General features: G+C 38.5%; 1 protein-coding gene across 1 annotated transcript in view; it reads left to right on the top strand.

Annotated features, from left to right (window-relative positions):
* The window catches only part of pnkp (polynucleotide kinase 3'-phosphatase), a 29,024-nt gene extending 10,841 nt beyond the window's left edge, over positions 1–18,183 (top strand). The window contains exons 5-18 of the mRNA XM_081370301.1: positions 12,373–12,636; positions 12,936–13,015; positions 13,094–13,151; positions 13,268–13,375; positions 14,033–14,104; positions 14,243–14,291; positions 14,937–15,007; positions 15,271–15,363; positions 16,052–16,148; positions 16,248–16,309; positions 16,457–16,566; positions 16,651–16,738; positions 17,485–17,552; positions 17,705–18,183. Of these exons, the coding sequence (XP_081226427.1) occupies positions 12,373–12,636; positions 12,936–13,015; positions 13,094–13,151; positions 13,268–13,375; positions 14,033–14,104; positions 14,243–14,291; positions 14,937–15,007; positions 15,271–15,363; positions 16,052–16,148; positions 16,248–16,309; positions 16,457–16,566; positions 16,651–16,738; positions 17,485–17,552; positions 17,705–17,825 (1,341 nt within the window). The 3' untranslated portion in view covers positions 17,826–18,183. The remainder of the gene's footprint in view (positions 1–12,372; positions 12,637–12,935; positions 13,016–13,093; positions 13,152–13,267; positions 13,376–14,032; positions 14,105–14,242; positions 14,292–14,936; positions 15,008–15,270; positions 15,364–16,051; positions 16,149–16,247; positions 16,310–16,456; positions 16,567–16,650; positions 16,739–17,484; positions 17,553–17,704) is intronic.
* The last annotated feature ends 369 nt before the right edge of the window (positions 18,184–18,552 follow it).

The raw sequence follows: 18,552 nt of genomic DNA, 5'->3' as shown, positions 1-18,552 counted from the left end.
GTATCTGCTCCTATGTGCGAGGAGGAACATGATGAGCACTGCCAGAACCCTACAAAATGACCTCCAGCAGGCCACTGGTGTGAATGTCTCTGACCAAACAATCAGAAACAGACTTCATGAGGGTGGCCTGAGGGCCCGACGTCTTCTAGTGGGCCCTGTGCTCACTGCCCAGCACCAGGGAGCTCGATTGGCATTTCCCATTGAACACCAGAATTGGCAGGTCCGCTACTGGTGCCCTGTGGTTTTCACAAATGAGAGCAGGTTCACCCTGAGCACATGACAGACAGGAAAGGGTCTGGAGAAGCCGTGGAGAATGTTATGCTGCCTGTAACATCGTTCAGCATGACCGGTTTGGTGGTGGGTCAGTGATGGTCTGGGGTGGCATATCCATGGAGGGACGCACAGACCTCTGCAGGCTAGACAATGGAACCCTGACTGCCATTAGGTATCGGGATGAAATCCTTGGATCCATTGTCAGACCCTGTGCTGGTGCAGTGGGTCCTGGGTTCCTCCTGGTGCACAACAATGCCCGGCCTCATGTGGCGAGAGCATGCAGGCAGTTGCTGGAGGATGAAGGAATGATACCATGGAAGGGCCACCACGCTCACCTGACCTACATCCAATAGAACACCTCTGGGACATTGTGTTTCAGTCCATCTGACATCACCTGGTTGCACCTCAGACTGTCCAGGAGCTTTGTGATGCGCTGGTCCAGATCTGGGAGGAAATACCCCAGGACACCATCCGTCGTCTCAGTAGGAGCATGCCCCAACGTTGTTAGGCATGCATACAAGCACGTGGGGGCCATACAAACTACTGAGAACCATTTTGAGTTGCTGCAATGAAATTTCAGCAAAATTGACAAGCCTGCTGCATCATTTTTTCACTTAGATTTCCGGGGTGTCTTTGAATTCAATCCTCTGTAGGTTGATTATTTTCATTTCCATCAAACAATGTGGCATCCTTTCGTTCGTAACACATTACCCAGTCTATATTAGTATAGATATCCAGCATGATATTTTTCCCCATTGAGATCTGATGTGTTTTCAAAGTGTTCCTTTAATTTTTTTGAGCAGTGTATATATACACATACATATATATATTTATTTATTTATTCATTCATTCATTCATTTTTTTTATTTTTTTATTATTATTATTTTTTTATTCAGATTTTATGATACACTCAAAATATTCCACAACAAATCCTTTAAATTTAATGTAAAAGTAAAAATGAAAGTAAGCAGTGTTGGGCTCACGTAACCCTCATCAGAATCAAAATGTTTCAACATTTGCGATGTATTTGGATGCTAAACTATTCTTTATTATAGGCTTTGTTCTTCACTCGTGTTCCAATATTGATGGAAAAAATCATCCTCTTCACATGCGCAAAAATTTGCTTGGAAACATCACAGTGGAGCGAGCGGTGCTTACTGTGAATGTACGAATTGTACTACTGACTATTTAGAGCAGTGTAATTTTTATATGTTAGGTTGACTATTTTATTATTATATTTTATTAAGGCTATAATGAACAGGCTGCGATGTCAAGATTGTAATGCTGGAGTGTGTGTGTGTGTGTGTGTTCATGTTTTTCTATCCCGGTGGGGACTTTAACCTGAATGCACACAGACTCATGGGGACTCGTGTCACAGTGGGGACCTAAATAGAGGTCCCCATGGGTAAACAAGATTATAAATCATACAGAATGAGTTTTTTTGGAAATGTAAAAATGCAGAAAGTTTTATGGGATAGGTAGGTTTAGGGGTAGGGTTAGTGTGAGGAGATAGAATATACAGTTTGTACAGTATAAAAACCATTAAGTCCATGGAGAGTACCCACAAAGATAGTAAACCGTGTGTGTGTGTGTGTGGCGTGGGCGCGATTGAACAGTAGACACATAAAAACATACTCCATCATTATACAGGACGACATTCAAACTGCAAAGTGTTAACTTATATTTGTGTACAGTTGCAATAAAACACAAAATTGTGCTTTTGTAAAATAATTTCAAGCAATCCACCCCCCGAAAGGCGCTAATTTTAAAATGAAACTAAAATGCTCATGGCTGCACGGGCATTCATAACGGTGCACGTCCACGGCGAGGAACGAGCAGAACAGAGTGAACGTTTTTCAGTTAATTCCTACTTCCATAGGAATTCATTTGAAACGCTCGCTCAACCAATATAAATGTCAGTGCGGACGAACATATTTTACTTTAGTTTTTAAGTTAGCGATTAAAAAGCCCCCAGCGGTGTCACACGTCAGTTAACCGGTGGTAAAATATTCTAACCATCACATACCTAGTATATTTATATATAGATATAATAGGCCTACCTGATTTTGAACACAAGAGGGCAGTATAGCACTATGTTTGACTTTATTTATGTATTGTTTAGACTAAACAACCATTCTGGCAGTTTTTAAACTTAAAATTCATTCTTAAATTGAAAAAAAAGAATAAAATGTTTAGTTGTGATGTTTGTATACTTTTATATAGAAATAAATGGTATATAATTACATTTTTAGAAAATTTGAGGCTTTTAGTTTTTCCTTTTTGGACATTACTTTAATCCCTCGCCATAGCAAAACCGTTTGAGATATTTATAATCCGTTCACAATTTAGCATATTTAATGTATTTTCATCATGTTGAAAAAGTTTGGTGGGAATAAAATAAATAGTTTAAGAGGAGTGGCTAAAAATTCATAGGCTGATTTTGCAAAAAAATCCACATTCAGACCAAAATATCTGACTTCCTTTTGCTCTGAGCTAATGAATGTAAATTAGAAAGTTGTCCGGCTTGATGAGAACAATATAAATTTTTTTTTTTTTACTGTATTTAAAACTAACCCCCCCACTTTTGTCAAAAGCATGTTGAAAGTGACACACTTCCTGCTGCCAGTTGGTGGCGCTATAACTTTGACTCACAATAGTCACATCCATCTGATCGGCCTCATACCACGAACACACTGCTGAAGTTTCATCAAGATCAGTTGATGTATGCAGAAGTTATAACACTTCGTGTCTCTCTTTTCTCGCCATAAATTCGTTTCCTCACCACGGCCAAACCGTTCAAGATATCAAAAATCCGTCCGCAATTTAGCATCCTCAATGTCTTTACTTCATGCTGACTGAGTTTGGAGGTGATTGAATGAATTCTCTAGGAGGAGTACATCACATTCCACAGCAAGCGTTTTCCAAACAACCCATAATAGCTGACTTCCTGTTGGGCTGGCGTGAAACTTGTCAGAAGGAAAGTTGTTCGGCCCGACGAAATCTATATGTGTACCGAGTTTCATATTACTTCATGCAAGCGTTTTTGATATATGGACCAAGTTTTCAGACCCTGTTCAAGAGGGCGCTGTTGAGCCCCCCTGCCACGCCCGTTTCTGAAACTTTTCACATGTCTACTGGCTAATACGTGTTATGTGTCTGTCGAGTTTCATCCAATTTCAAGCATGTTAAGAGTCTCAAACGCATCCGAAAAGAATATTAAAACTTGATGCGTTGCCACGGCAACAGTATCTAAGATATCAATAATCCTTTCACAGGTCTACATCTGCCCTGTGTTTACATTATACACATAAAGTTTGAAGCAAATCGGGTAAAATTAAGAGGGTGACTTCAAAGCATTTTGAAAGTGACACACTTCCTGCTGCCAGTTGGTGGCGCTATAACTTTGACTCACAATAGTCACATCCATGTGATCGGCCTGTTACAACGAACACACTGCTGAAGTTTCATCAAGATCAGTTAATGTATGCAGAAGTTATAACACACTTCCTGTGTCCCATTATTCGCCATAAATTCGTTTCCTCGCCACGACCAAACCGTTCGAGATATCAAAAATCCGTTCGCAAGAATTCATCCTCAATGTCTTGACTTTATTCTCACCGAGTTTGGTGGCGATCGGATGAAATCCCTAGGAGGAGTATTTCACATTCCATTGTATGCGTTTTCCAAACAACGTATAATAACCGACTTCCTGTTGGGCTTTTGTAAAACTTAGAGCACGAAAGTTGTTCGGCCCGATGAGATCTATATGTGTACTGAGTTTCATATTATTACATGCAAGCGTGTTTGATTTATGGACCAAGTTTTCGGACCCCATTCCAGGGGGCGCTGTCGAGCCCCCCTGCCACGCCCCAGTACCAGCTTCAGCCCGGCCCTGATGGCCGCAGGTTCTGACGTGTGTGCAAAATTTCAAGAGTTTTTGAGCATGTTAAGGGCCCCAAAAGTGGCAAAAAGGCAAAAAAAAAAATAATGAAGAAAAAAAAGAAAAAAAAAAAAAGAATCCTTACGGAAACAATAGGGCCTTCGCCCTTTCAGGGCTTGGGCCCTAATAATCCTTACGGAAACAATAGGGCCTTCGCCCTTTCAGGGCTTGGGCCCTAAATATAGCTGCGAGCAGCGATTACGGGCCCAAGCCGGTGGCACCGCAACCCCGGTGCCTTTAGTTACCTAAAGGCACCGGGGTGGCGGTACCGCCGGCTTTGGCCCTTCATCACTGCTCGCAGCTATATTTATATATATATATATAAAAGACCAAAAATATTACTTGACTTACCTTATTCTGATTTTATGATACACTCAAAATATTCCACAACAAATCCTTTAAATTTAATGTAAAAATAAAAATGAAAGAAAGCAGTGTTGGGCTCACGTAACCCTCTTGTTTCAACATTTGCGATGTATTTGGATGCTAAACTATTCTTTATTATAGGCTTTGTTCTTCACTCATGTTCCAATATCGATGGAAAAAATCATCCTCTTCACAAGCGCAAAAATGTGCTTGGAAACATCACAGTGGAGCGGTGCTTACTGTGAATGTATGAATTGTACTACTGACTATTTAGAGCAGTGTAATTTTTATATGTTAGGTTGACTATTTTATTATTATATTTTATGAAGGCTATAATGGACAGGCTGCGATGTCAAGATTACAATGCTGGAGTGTGTGTGTGTGTGTGTGTGTGTGTGTGTGTGTGTGTGTGTGTGTGTGTGTGTGTGTGTGTTCATGTTTTTCTATCCCGGTGGGGACTTCAACCTGAATGCACACCGACTCATGGGGACTCGTGTCACAGTGGGGACCTAAATAGAGGTCCCCATGGGTAAACAAGCTTATAAATCATACAGAATGAGTTTTTTTTGGAAATGTAAAAATGCAGAAAGTTTTCTGTGATAGGTAGGTTTAGGGCTAGGGTTAGTGTGAGGAGATAGAATATACAGTTTGTACAGTATAAAACCATTAAGTCTATGGAGAGTCCCAACAAAGATAGTAAACCGTGTGTGTGTGTGTGTGTGTGTGTGGCGTGGGTGCGATTGAAAAAAAAAAAAACATACTCCGTCTTTATACAGGACGACATTCAAACTGCAAAGTGTTAACTTATATTTGTGTACAGTCGCAATAAAACACAACATTGTGCTTTTGTAAAATAATTTCAAGCAATCCTCCCCCCAAAAGGTGCTAATTTTAAAATTAAACTAAAATGCTCATATTAGCGATTTAAAACGGTGCGCATCCACGGTGAGGAACGAGCAGAACAGAGTGAACGTTTTTCAGTTAATTCCTACTTCTATAGGAATTCATTTGATACGCTCGCTCAACCACTATCAATGTCAGTGCGGACTAACATATTTTACTTTCGTTTTTAAGTTGGCAATTCAAAAGCCCCCAGCGGTGTTACACGTCGATTAACCGGTGGGAAAATATCCTCAGACACATACCTAATAAATGTATATTTAAATACAATATTGGCCTACCTGGTAAAAAGTTTTATATACTATTTTGATGTCCTTTTGGACACAAGAGGGCAGTATAGCCCTATGTTTGCTTTTTTGTTTAACCAAATAGCACTAAATAGACTGTTTTTAACTTTTTCATTCTTCTTGAATTGCAAAAACAGAATAAAATGGGTTTAGTTGTGATATTTGTATACTTTTATATAGAAATAAATGGTATATAATTACATTTTTAGAAGATTTTTAGTGTTTCATTTTTGGACATTACTTTAATCCCTCGCCATAGCAAAACCGTTTAAGATATTTATTATCCATTCACAATTTAGCATATTTAATGTATTTTCATCATGTTGAAAAAGTTTGGTGGGAATAAAATAAATAGTGTAAGAGGAGTGGCTAAAAATTCAGAGGCTGATTTAGCAAAAAAAAATCCACATTCAGACCAAAATATCTGACTTCCTGATGGCTGGAGCTAATGAATGTAAATTAGAAAGTTGTCCGGCTTGATGAGAACAATATACAAACAATTTTATTTTCTACTGTAGTTAAAACTAACCCCCCCACTTTTGTCAAAAGCATGTTGAAAGTGACACACTTCCTGCTGCCAGTTGGTGGCGCTATAACTTTGACTCACAATAGCTACATCCATCTGATCGGCCTCTTACCACGAACACACTGCTGAAGTTTCATCAAGATCAGTTAATGTATGCAGAAGTTATTCCACTTCGTGTTTCTCTTTTCTCGCCATAAATTCGATTCCTCGCCACGGCCAAACCGTTCGAGATATCAAAAATCCGTCCGCAATTTAGCATCCTCAAAGTCTTGACTACATGCTGACTGAGTTTGGAGGTGATTGAATGAATTCTCTAGGAGGAGTACATCACATTCCACAGCAAGCGTTTTCCAAACAACCCATAATAGCCGACTTCCTGTTGGGCTGGCGTGAAACTTGACAGAGGGAAAGTTGTTCGGCCCGATGACATCTATATGTGTACCGAGTTTCATATTAATTCATGCAAGCGTGTTTGATATATGGACCATGTTTTCAGACCCCGTTCAAGGGGGCGCTGTTGAGCCCCCCTGCCACGCCCGTTTCTGAAACTTTTCACATGTCTACTGGCTAATAAGTGTTATGTGTCTGTCGAGTTTCATCCAATTTCAAGCATGCTAAGAGTCTCAAACGCATCCGAAAAGAACATTAAAGTTTGATGCGTTGCCACGGCAACAGTATCTAAGATATCAATAATCCTTTCACAGGTCTACATCTGCCGTGTATCTACATTATACACATAAAGTTTGAAGCAAATCGGGTAAAACTAAGAGGGTGATTTCAAAGCATTTTGAAAGTGACAAACTTCCTGCTGCCAGTTGGTGGCGCTATAACTTTGACTCACAATAATTACATCCATCTGATCGGCCTTTTACCACGAACACATTGCTGAAGTTTCATCAAGATCAGTTAATGTATGCAGAAGTTATAACACACTTCCTGTGTCCCATTATTCGCCATAAATTCGTTTCCTCGCCACGGCCAAACCGTTCGAGATATAAAAAATCCGTTCGCAATTTAGCATCCTCAATGTCTTGACTTCATTCACACCGAGTTTGGTGGCGATCGGATGAATTCCCTAGGAGGAGTATTTCACATTCCATTGTATGCGTTTTCCAAACAACGTATAATAACCGACTTCCTGTTGGGCTGGCGTAAAACTTAGAGCACGAAAGTTGTTCGGCCCGATGAGATCTATATGTGTACCGAGTTTCATATTATTACATGCAAGCGTGTTTGATTTATGGACCAAGTTTTCCGACATAATTCCAGGGGGCGCTGTCGAGCCGCCGTGCCACGCCCGGGTACCAGCTTCAGTCCGGCCCTGATGGCCGCGGGTTCTGACGTGTGTGCAGAATTTCAAGAGTTTTTGAGCATGTTAAGGGCCCCAAAAGTGCCCGAGAAGTAGAAAAAAAAAATAATAATAATAATAATAATAAACAATAATCCTACCGAAAACAATAGGGCCTTCGCCCCTTTCAGGGCTTGGGCCCTAATAATAATAATCCTACCGAAAACAATAGGGCCTTCGCCCTTTCAGGGCTTGGGCCCTAATAAATGAACACTTTTATTCAACTAGAATGCATCAGATTGGTCAAAAGGGACAGTAAAGACATGTAAAATGTTACAAAAGATTTCTATTTCAAATGAATGAAAAAAAATATATATATATCAGCATATTATTTTCCATCTCTCAGTATGATTTTTTTAAAAGGTTAGCTACAACAAATTGCATTGTTGGGATTAAAAGGACCGTGTTTCAAAAAGCCAATAAATTATTATTATTATTATTATTATTTCTTTCTGTTTTTGGATTTTTTTTGGACAGTCATCCTCCCAAATTGCTCTTGTAAACACAGTTCTGCACATTTCTTCGTCAACAGTATTTTTGCTGCATTTTAATAAGTTAAATATATTTTGATAATAATAGATCAACTTTATCTAACATAGTTTTACAGAAGGAAATATAAATGTTGGCACATGGCAATTCTGTATCACAATTAAATAGCTATAATGCATTTCCTCATTCTGAATTTAATGTAGATGTCATCAATTGTATTACTGCAGTTATTTATTTTTTTGGAAGTGTTTATAATAATATTGTATTTATGCTTTAGAAACACTGTTATATTTAGGGCCCGAGCACCGATGGTGTGAGGACCCTCTTGGAATTGCTCTGTTTATTATTATTATTATTCTTCTCCGAATTTAATCGCATTTTTGAGGGACTAAACATGCTCGAAAACTCACGAAACTTTGCACACGCATCAGAACTGGCGAAAATTTACATCTGATATAGGTTTCAGAATTGGGCGGGGCAAAATGGCTCGATAGCGCCACCTATAAAAGTTCAACGGAGTGCGCCTCCCGCTATGTTCCACGTACGTGTACGAAATTCGGTACATACATGTAAGGACCTAATACCTACAAAAAAGTATCTTGGAGCGTAGCCCTAAACACAACAGGAAGTCAGCCATTTTCAACTTCCTCTCAGATTTTTGTGCAGTTTTTGCCATTTTCATGCCTCGTACTTTAACGAACTCCTCCTACAGTTTTAATCTGATCATCTTCAAATTTGGTGAGTGTAATCTTAAGGCCTTTGCGATGTTAAATTGCGAAGATCTTGAGTTTTCGTCGAAGGGCGGGTCCTCGGCGGCCTGACAAATTTTGATGTTTCGCCATGAAACAGGAAGTTGCTGTAACTCAGGCACAGAATGTCCAATCTGCCCCAGACTTCACACGTTTGATAAGAGTCATGGCCTGAACACATCTACATGAGAATATTCAGTTATAGTAATATCGCCACCTACTGGTAGCAGGAAGTGTCATGTTTAACACGTTGATGCCGTTCTAGCAACATGTTAAAAATGCCATTGACTTCTAAACATGCTAGAAACATGTTAAAACATGCTAGCAAAACTTAGCTGAGTGCTAAAGCATGCTAATTCAATGAAACAGGATGTTGTTGTTACTCAAGAAGGCAATGTCCAATCTGCCCCAAACTTCACACTTTTGATAAGCGTTCTGTCCTGAACACATGACCATGCTCATATTCAGTTACAGTCATAGCGCCACCTGCTGGCAACAGGAAGTGACATGTTAAACACTGTTGTGGACTCCTGATAACATATAAAAAAGTGCCAGCAAGTGCTAAACATGCTAACAACATACTAGAAACATGTTAGCAAACACTTAGCTAAGTGCTAAAGCATGCTATTGCTGCAAATAAATAGGAAGTTGCTGTAACTAAGGCATGGAATGTCCAATCTGCCCCAAACTTCACACGTTTGATAAGCGTTCTGTCCTGAACACATGACTATGCTCATATTCAGTTATAGTCATAGCGCCACCTGCTGACAACAGGAAGTGACATGTTTAACACTCTTGTGGACTCCTGATAACATATAAAAAAGTGCCAGCAAGTGCTAAACATGCTAACAACATACTAGAAACATGCTAAAACATGCTAGCAAACACTTAGCTAAGTGCTAAAGCATGCTATTACTGCAATTAAATAGAAATTTGTTGTAACTCAGGCACAGAATGTCCAATCTGCCCCAGACTTCACACGTTTGATAAGAGTCATGGCCTGAACACATCTACATGAGAATATTCAGTTATAGTAATAGCGCCACCTACTGGTAGCAGGAAGTGTCATGTTTAACACGTTGATGCCGTTCTAGCAACATGTTAAAAATGCCATTGACTTCTAAACATGCTAGAAACATGTTAAAACATGCTAGCAATACTTAGCTAATTCAATGAAACAGGATGTTGTTGTTACTCAAGAAGGCAATGTCCAATCTGCGCCAAACTTCACACTTTTGATAAGCGTTCTGTCCTGAACACATGACCATGCTCATTCAGTTACAGTCATAGCACCGCCTGCTGGCAACAGGAAGTGATATGTTAAACACTGTTGTGGACTCCTGATAACATATAAAAAAGTGCCAGCAAGTGCTAAACATGCTAACAACATACTAGAAACATATTAGCAAACACTTAGCTAAGTGCTAAAGCATGCTATTGCTGCAATTAAATATGAATTTGCTGTAACACAGGCATGGAATGTCCAATCTGCCCCAAACTTAATATGTAACATGCAAGAAACATGCTAGCAACACATAGCTAAGTTCTAAAGCATGCTAGAAATGCTAAAGGAAGTTGTTGTAACTTAGGCATACAATGTCCAATCTACCCCAAACTTCACACGTTTGATAAGCGTTCTGTCCTGAACACATGACTATGCTCATATTCAGTTATAGTCATAGCGCCACCTGCTGACAACAGGAAGTGACATGTTTAACACTCTTGTGGACTCCTGATAACATATAAAAAAGTGCCAGCAAGTGCTAAACATGCTAACAACATACTAGAAACATGCTAAAACATGCTAGCAAACACTTAGCTAAGTGCTAAAGCATGCTATTACTGCAATTAAATAGAAATTTGTTGTAACTCAGGCACAGAATGTCCAATCTGCCCCAGACTTCACACGTTTGATAAGAGTCATGGCCTGAACACATCTACATGAGAATATTCAGTTATAGTAATAGCGCCACCTACTGGTAGCAGGAAGTGTCATGTTTAACACGTTGATGCCATTCTAGCAACATGTTAAAAATGCCATTGACTTCTAAACATGCTAGAAACATGTTAAAACATGCTAGCAATACTTAGCTAATTCAATGAAACAGGATGTTGTTGTTACTCAAGAAGGCAATGTCCAATCTGCGCCAAACTTCACACTTTTGATAAGCGTTCTGTCCTGAACACATGACCATGCTCATTCAGTTACAGTCATAGCACCGCCTGCTGGCAACAGGAAGTGATATGTTAAACACTGTTGTGGACTCCTGATAACATATAAAAAAGTGCCAGCAAGTGCTAAACATGCTAACAACATACTAGAAACATATTAGCAAACACTTAGCTAAGTGCTAAAGCATGCTATTGCTGCAATTAAATATGAATTTGCTGTAACACAGGCATGGAATGTCCAATCTGCCCCAAACTTAATATGTAACATGCAAGAAACATGCTAGCAACACATAGCTAAGTTCTAAAGCATGCTAGAAATGCTAAAGGAAGTTGTTGTAACTTAGGCATACAATGTCCAATCTACCCCAAACTTCACACGTTTGATAATAGTTATCTCCTGAACACAAGTCCATGCTCATATTCAGATATAGTCATAGCGCCGCCTGCTGGCAACAGGAAGTGACGTTTAACACTATTCTGGACTCCTAATAACATATAAAAAAGTGTCACCAACTGTTAAACATGTTAGCAACATACTAGAAACATGCAATCAAATACTTAGCTAAGTGTTAAAGCATCCTATTACTGCAATTAAATATGAATTTGCTGTAACTCAGGCATTCAATGTCCAATCTACCCCAAAATTAATATGTAATATGCTAGAAACATCATAAAACATGCTAGAAATGCTAAAGGAAGTTGTTGTAACTCAAGCATACAATGTCCAATCTGCCCCAAACTCCACATGTTTGATAAAAGTCCTGCACTGAACACATCTACATAGCGATATTCAGATATAGACATAGCCCCACCTACTGGCAACAGAAACTGACATGGTTAACACAGTAATGCAGTACTAACCACATAACTATTGTGTACTAAGCATGCTAAAAACATACTAAACATGCTAGCAACTACTATATATACCTCCTTAAATGCACATTGTCCAACCATGCTCTGTCTTCCTAAAGCCACCGGCGGCGGCACGGGTGCGAGGGCCCTTTCATCGCTGCTTGCAGCTTTAATTTTCTGTGTGTTTTTGAAGAAACATGCAAGAAACAGTGAGCTAGGAAAAAAACAATATTTAAGAATACATTAATAAAGATAAAGGGTTAGTTAATTCAAGTCTGGAGTGTATAAATTCATAAAAGAAACATTTATTTTATATTAGTGGGAAATTGATATTTTTCATTTATGTGGTACAGAGATTTTCAAACACTTTCAACCCATTTTTTTCTTTAAAATTATTATTATTATTAGAGTTATTTTATGTCATAAAATCAAATGAAATATCCCATAAAACCTTGGCTCTTTTTTCTCAGGCAACAAAACGACCTCGCAGCCCAGAGAAGGACGTCCCTCGCATGAAACGAGGGCGTGACGATGAGGATGATGAAGATGAACAGACCTCATCTGAGAAAAAGCTTAAGCAGTTACAAGCATTTGCTGAGAGAGAGAGTGATAAAAACCTGGACTCACCAACTATCAAACCCAGCGCTCCGTCTTCCACTTGCTCTCAGAGTCACTGGCAACAAATCGGCAGCCTTATGCTGTTCACTGCAGCAGGGGTTCCAGAAAGCTCCAAAGTAAGACATGAACTTTCACATAGAGTTTATTCAGCACATAGTGTTTATTCAGCACATAGTGTTTATTCAGCATGTAGTGTTTATTCAGCATGTAGTGTTTATTCAGCATGTAGTGTTTATTCAGCATGTAGTGTTTATTCAGCATGTAGTGTTTATTCAGCATGTAGTGTTTGTTCAGCACATAGTGTTTATTCAGCATGTAGTGTTTGTTCAGCATATCGTGTTTATTCAGCACACAGTGTTTAACCATGAAAACCATTATGCTCCTATAATGTTTCATGCTGTTTTGTGTGGTTCAGGTCGCAGGTTTTGACATTGACGGCTGCATTATCACTACAAAGTCTGGGAAAGTATTTCCCACAAGTCCAGATGACTGGAAGTAAGTCTAGTTGAAGAACTTGCTATACCCTGCAGCTGTTTGTTGTCTCTCACTTGATGATGTTTTACTCTTGTTTAGGATTCTTTTCCCAGAGATTCAGCCCAGACTGGCCAGTCTGTTGAAGAAAGGATATAAGGTGCTTCTTAATCCACTATCACTTGTTGATGTTGTCAGTATAAGATAATGTTTCATAACGGAAGTTAGAGCATCAATAAATGTCCAGTTGGTTTTACTTTGCTTTGCTCTGTTTAGGTGGTATTTTTCACCAATCAGATGGGAATATCTCGAGGAAAACTCAGACCGGAGGTGTTCAAGTCCAAAGCTGAGGATATTCTACAGACACTTCAGTTGCCCATTCAGGTTAATGACACGCTCACTACATACACTACTGTTCAGAAGTCTGGGGTCTATAAGATTATTACCAGCAGCCATATCACCCTGTAGCCCAAGACTTGGTGCCCACTGAAGATAAGCAAGGCTGAGCCTGGTCAGTACCTGGATGGGAGACCTCCTGTGAAAACTAGATTGCTGTGTTAGTGAGGCCAGCAGGGGGCGCTTACCCTGTTGTCTGTGTGGGTCCTAATGCCCCCGGTATAGTGATGGGGACACTATACTGTCAAAAAGCACCGTCCTTCGGATGAGACGTTAAACCGAGGTCTTGACTCTCTGGTCAAGAAACTCAAATGAGATCACAGCAATAGCAAAACATACATCCAGCGATTCAATGTTGAAAAAGTTGTGGAAGTTTTGTGGAAACAGTTTTCGTGATAGTTTTTTCAGGAATAAAAAAAGTAAGAAAAAAAAAAAAACATTTATTTGGAACAGAAATATTTTGTAACATTATAAATGCCTTTACAATTTGATCAATTATTGCATCCTTGCTGAATAAAATTATTAATTTATTACCTTATTGACCCCGAACCTTTGAATGGCAGCATAAGCAAGTTTGAAAATTGAGTGTAGTAGATGTATTTCTCTTAACTTATTTACGAATGTGAATACGTTGTCTTTTTTCAGGTGTTTGTTTCCACAGCCCCTGGTATTTACAGAAAGCCTGTTATCGGAATGTGGGAACATCTGTGTGAGAAGGTGAATCACTATTGTGGTTATTTGTAATTGTCTATTACATGAATTGCATTTTAAAGTGTCATTTGCTTTACATTACATACAAGCAGCAAGTTCAGTCCCAGTAGGCTATGTGTATTAAGACACTGTTGTGTTTTGCAGGCGAATGGTGGAGTGACAATAGATGTGTCTCAGAGCTTCTATGTAGGAGGTGAGCTAAATCAAGTTCATTCAAGTCTAAGGCCCTGTTTACACCTCCTGGTATTAAGTTTTGGTAGATCGGATCACAAGTGGATGGCGCTAAATAGAGGTGTAAACGGGGTCTAAAACGTTTTGAGCTTGTCCATTTTCGACCACTTCCAGAGGTAGTCGAAAACGCATTTGACTGGATTGCTTTCATTGTGTAAACACTCATGTGGTCAAATGTGTTTGAACAGCCACAAAAGACTTCCTTCTCTCCGCATACTGACCTAACACGTAAACACTATGGGAAGCGTGCTAGCTAGACAGGCTGAAGACCCAAGTTTGGTTTGAAGACTATAATCATACCAAGCCCAATGTCTTCTCACCATTCCTGATTTCTAACATGCACTCACCGTGTTCGGCGTGATCTTCCGGCTGTCAGAGCAGAAACATAAGCTGCTGCTCTCCGTATGTTTTTCGTTTTCAAAGGTCCCGCTACCTTTCGGCACGCCAATTACTCTGACTGCAGAGACCCACACTTGAAATAAAGTGCAACCAAAAACATTGTTTTAAATTTTTTTATTTTATGTATTTTATTTCCTTTCTCTATTTTATAATGACCCAATAACATTTCAGATTTACATGCTCAGTAATGGTTTCCCCTCATTTACAGATGCAGCAGGACGTCCTGCTAACTGGGCCCCAGGGAAAAAGAAGAAAGACTTCTCCTGCAGTGACAGACTGGTAATGGTGTTAACTGCAGTCTTCATTACTCATAAGCAGATTGATGTTAATGTTACTAAGAGTTACTGCATTTTATAATAAATTATATTAATGTAAATGTAAATCACGTGTAATAGGTTTTCTCTGGTTTGGCCACAAGAGGGCATGGTAGTGTTTTTCTTGCTCCATTTTAGTATAACAAAAAAGGGAAAATTTACAATGTTGTGGGCTTTTGACATAATACAGCTTTACAGGTTTTAATCCCTTATCTCTTGTGCCCTCAGTTTGCCCTCAACATTGGTCTTCAGTTTCACACCCCAGAGGAATACTTCTTGGGCTGGAAACCCGCTCAGTTCAGCTTGCCAGAGTTTGACCCTGTAAACGATTGGTCTTTTTGAATGTTTTTATTTCACTTACATGTTTTCCACAGTCTATTGTGTTATTTATGTATTGTGTTATTTACATGTATGGTTATTAATGGTTTGTACCTTAGTTGGGTACTTCACACTGCAATTCAAAAGTTTTGGGTCAGTAAGATTTTTTTTTTTTTAAGAAACAAATACTTTAATTCAGTAAAGCTGGATTCAATTTATCAAAATTGGCACTAAATACATTTATAATGTCACAAAAAATATATATTTCAAATAAATGCTGTTTTTTCATCAAAGAATCCTAAAAAAAAATGTCTCATGGTTTCTACGAAAATATTAAGCAGTTTTCATTATTAATAATAAGAAATGTTTCTTGAGTAGCAAATCAGCATTAGAATGATTTCTGAAGGATCATGTGACACTGACGGGTAATGATGCTGAAAATTCAGCTTTGCATAACAGGAATAAATTACATTTTAAAATATAGTCAAATGGAAAGCTAAATTACTTTAAATTGTAATAATATTTCACAATATTACTGTTTTAGTGTTATTTTTGATCAAATAAATGCAGCCTTGGTGAGCATAAGAGACTTCTTTCAAAAATATTAAAAACTCTTACTGGCCCAAACTTTTTGGACATTACTGTACTAAACATCTGTAATAATGTTTTGTGTTTTTGTATCATTGTCCAGAGGAAATTAGACTCCAAAATGCGTCTTTACGATCCTCCTGATACATCCCTCACATCTACCAAACAGGAAGTCATTGTAGCAGTGGGATTCCCTGGATGTGAGCCTTTTTTCAGTGTTTGTTTTATCCTCTTACTCCTTACAGGTGACCAATTTTTATGATATAACCCTTGTTTTTTGGGGGATTTTTTTTTTGCAGCGGGCAAATCCACATTCTTCCAGACACACATCATTCCAAAGGGCTATGCATATGTGAACAGGGTGAGTTGTTACATTGCTAATAATACAGAGAACCCAGAGAGAATAAGTAGATCTCAAGAGCAGGATCAAGCAAATTTGGTTCAGAAGATTTGGAGGATCTTGTTTTAACTGCCACTGAATGCTGTGACATCTGCACATGAACTCTAGGACATGCTTGGCTCCTGGCAGCAGTGTGTGTCAGCCTGTGAACGCGCTCTAAAGGAAGGCCAGAGCGTAGCGGTGGATAACACTAACCCTGACCCCGAGTCGAGAAAAAGGTGCCTATCTCTGTTTCCAAAGCAGATGCTTATTTATCTTTGTCTTTTAAACTGAAATGGCACCATCATTGATTTTCTCCACAGATATGTAGATGTCAGTCAAAGCGCTGGAGTCCCCTGCAGGTGTTTCAACTTCTCAACCAGTCTGGAACAAGCAAAGCATAACAACAGGGTATCTGTCTTTACTGTAGTTTTTAGCGCAATTTTCCACCGGACAAAATTGCGATTGTTAACTCATGATTTCTGTTCTGTCTGTGCGCACCAATCTTGCACTTCTATCTACTCCTCAACCAGACCACCTAGAGACTTCGGGTTTTCGGCATTATGTTAAGGAAGGTCTAATCTCGGGAACGCAAAAAAAAAATTCAGGAAAAGATTTACTATCTCTTAGTGTTGTGATCCCATGACGTCAGAAAATAGCGCTAAAACACTCACTGAGTTTTTATTACTTGTTTACATTAAAGTTACCATGAAATCAAAATTAACAACACTTATTTATAATTGCAGTATTTACCGGTATTATAAATTATTTATCATCATTATTATAATTTTTTTTTTTTAATTAATGTGAAAATTCACTTCTCTTCTCTGATGATGTGATTACTGGCGCGAGGGCGGAACAACCTGTTACTCACATGAGATCAACCAATAGCAAACCACAACCATCTAATCAATTACCCATGGACAAAATCAAGTTTTTCTAATTGGAAAAGCCCTTTCACTCAGATATATACGCCACCATAGGGAAGAAAATAGTTACTGCATTTTATAATAAAAGAATCTCAACTACTGTTTCATGGTGACTTTATATATAAAATTCTGTAAAAAAAATTATACCATTTTACTAACTGTAAACAAAATGCAAAGTCAGTCACTGATAGATGTTATCTTGTTTTTTGTTTTACTTTTTTGCTGTAGTTTCGTGAGATGATTCCTTCTGCCACAAAGCATGTTCATGTCAATGACATGGTGTTTCACAGCTACAAGTGAGTGAACCGCAGCAAGCTGAGCTTATTCCACAGTACCAGATCATATTGCCAGGAAATCACACCTTTGAACAAGTTTCTTTATCTTTTATCTTTATTTACAAATTTATTACTAAGCAGATTGGTTTCTGACTTTTTCTTCTTCTCTGTAGGAAAAAATTTGTGGCACCCAGTTTGTCTGAGGGCTTCTCTGAAATCCTGCAGATTCATTTTGTGCCTAGTTTCAGTGACAAAAGATCAGAGTTCCTCTTCAGGCAGTTCTCTGAGGGCTGAGTCTGACGTTTGAGCGAAAAATGAAGAAAAAAACAAAAACAAAGGCTGACCAACCCAACTTAGCAGAAGAAAAATTCATTGAAAATTCGGAACATGATTGATAATACAATGCTAATTTAAATATTGTGTTAAATCGTTGTCTTCTCTCATTTTTACACTTGTCTTTCACTGTCAGTGTCTTTAATTTGTAACTTTTTAAATGTTGTTTGGTAAATTTACCCATAGCTGCTAAAATCAACCTGCTGTTATAAAGACACTACTAATAAAAGTGTCTTGAAAAAAAAAAAAAAAAAAAAAATATTGAGGAAAGAATTGCTTGTTTCAGTTTGATCAAAAACAATTAACTTGCTTCAATATTTTCCAGTGTTTGGGCATGATTAAATTTTTGGGGTTTTTTCTTGTCTGTAAAACAAGACTTTATTTATAGTCAAGTCAAGTCAAGTTTATTTATATTGCGCTTTTCACAACACAGGCTGTATCAAAGCAGCTTCACAGCAATAAATTAGAACAATACATCAATGTTTGTTTCTAGTGGAACGTCTACGTTTGGTAATGCTGATCAATAGTATCGTTGATTGATTAATTAAATTAAATATCCCCATTATAGCTGAGATTGTTTTCTAAATCTCAGAAAGCTTATATTCTAAATGTTGTGTTTGTGCGCTATAAATCTCTGCAGTCCCAGCTTAAGGCTGGTCCACACAAAAAGACTTTTAAAATATTACCA

The sequence above is a fragment of the Scardinius erythrophthalmus genome (assembly GCF_964197995.2).
Source record: "Scardinius erythrophthalmus genome assembly, chromosome: 7".
Classification (NCBI taxonomy): domain Eukaryota; kingdom Metazoa; phylum Chordata; class Actinopteri; order Cypriniformes; family Leuciscidae; genus Scardinius; species Scardinius erythrophthalmus.
This window is presented reverse-complemented; position numbering and strand designations above follow the sequence as displayed.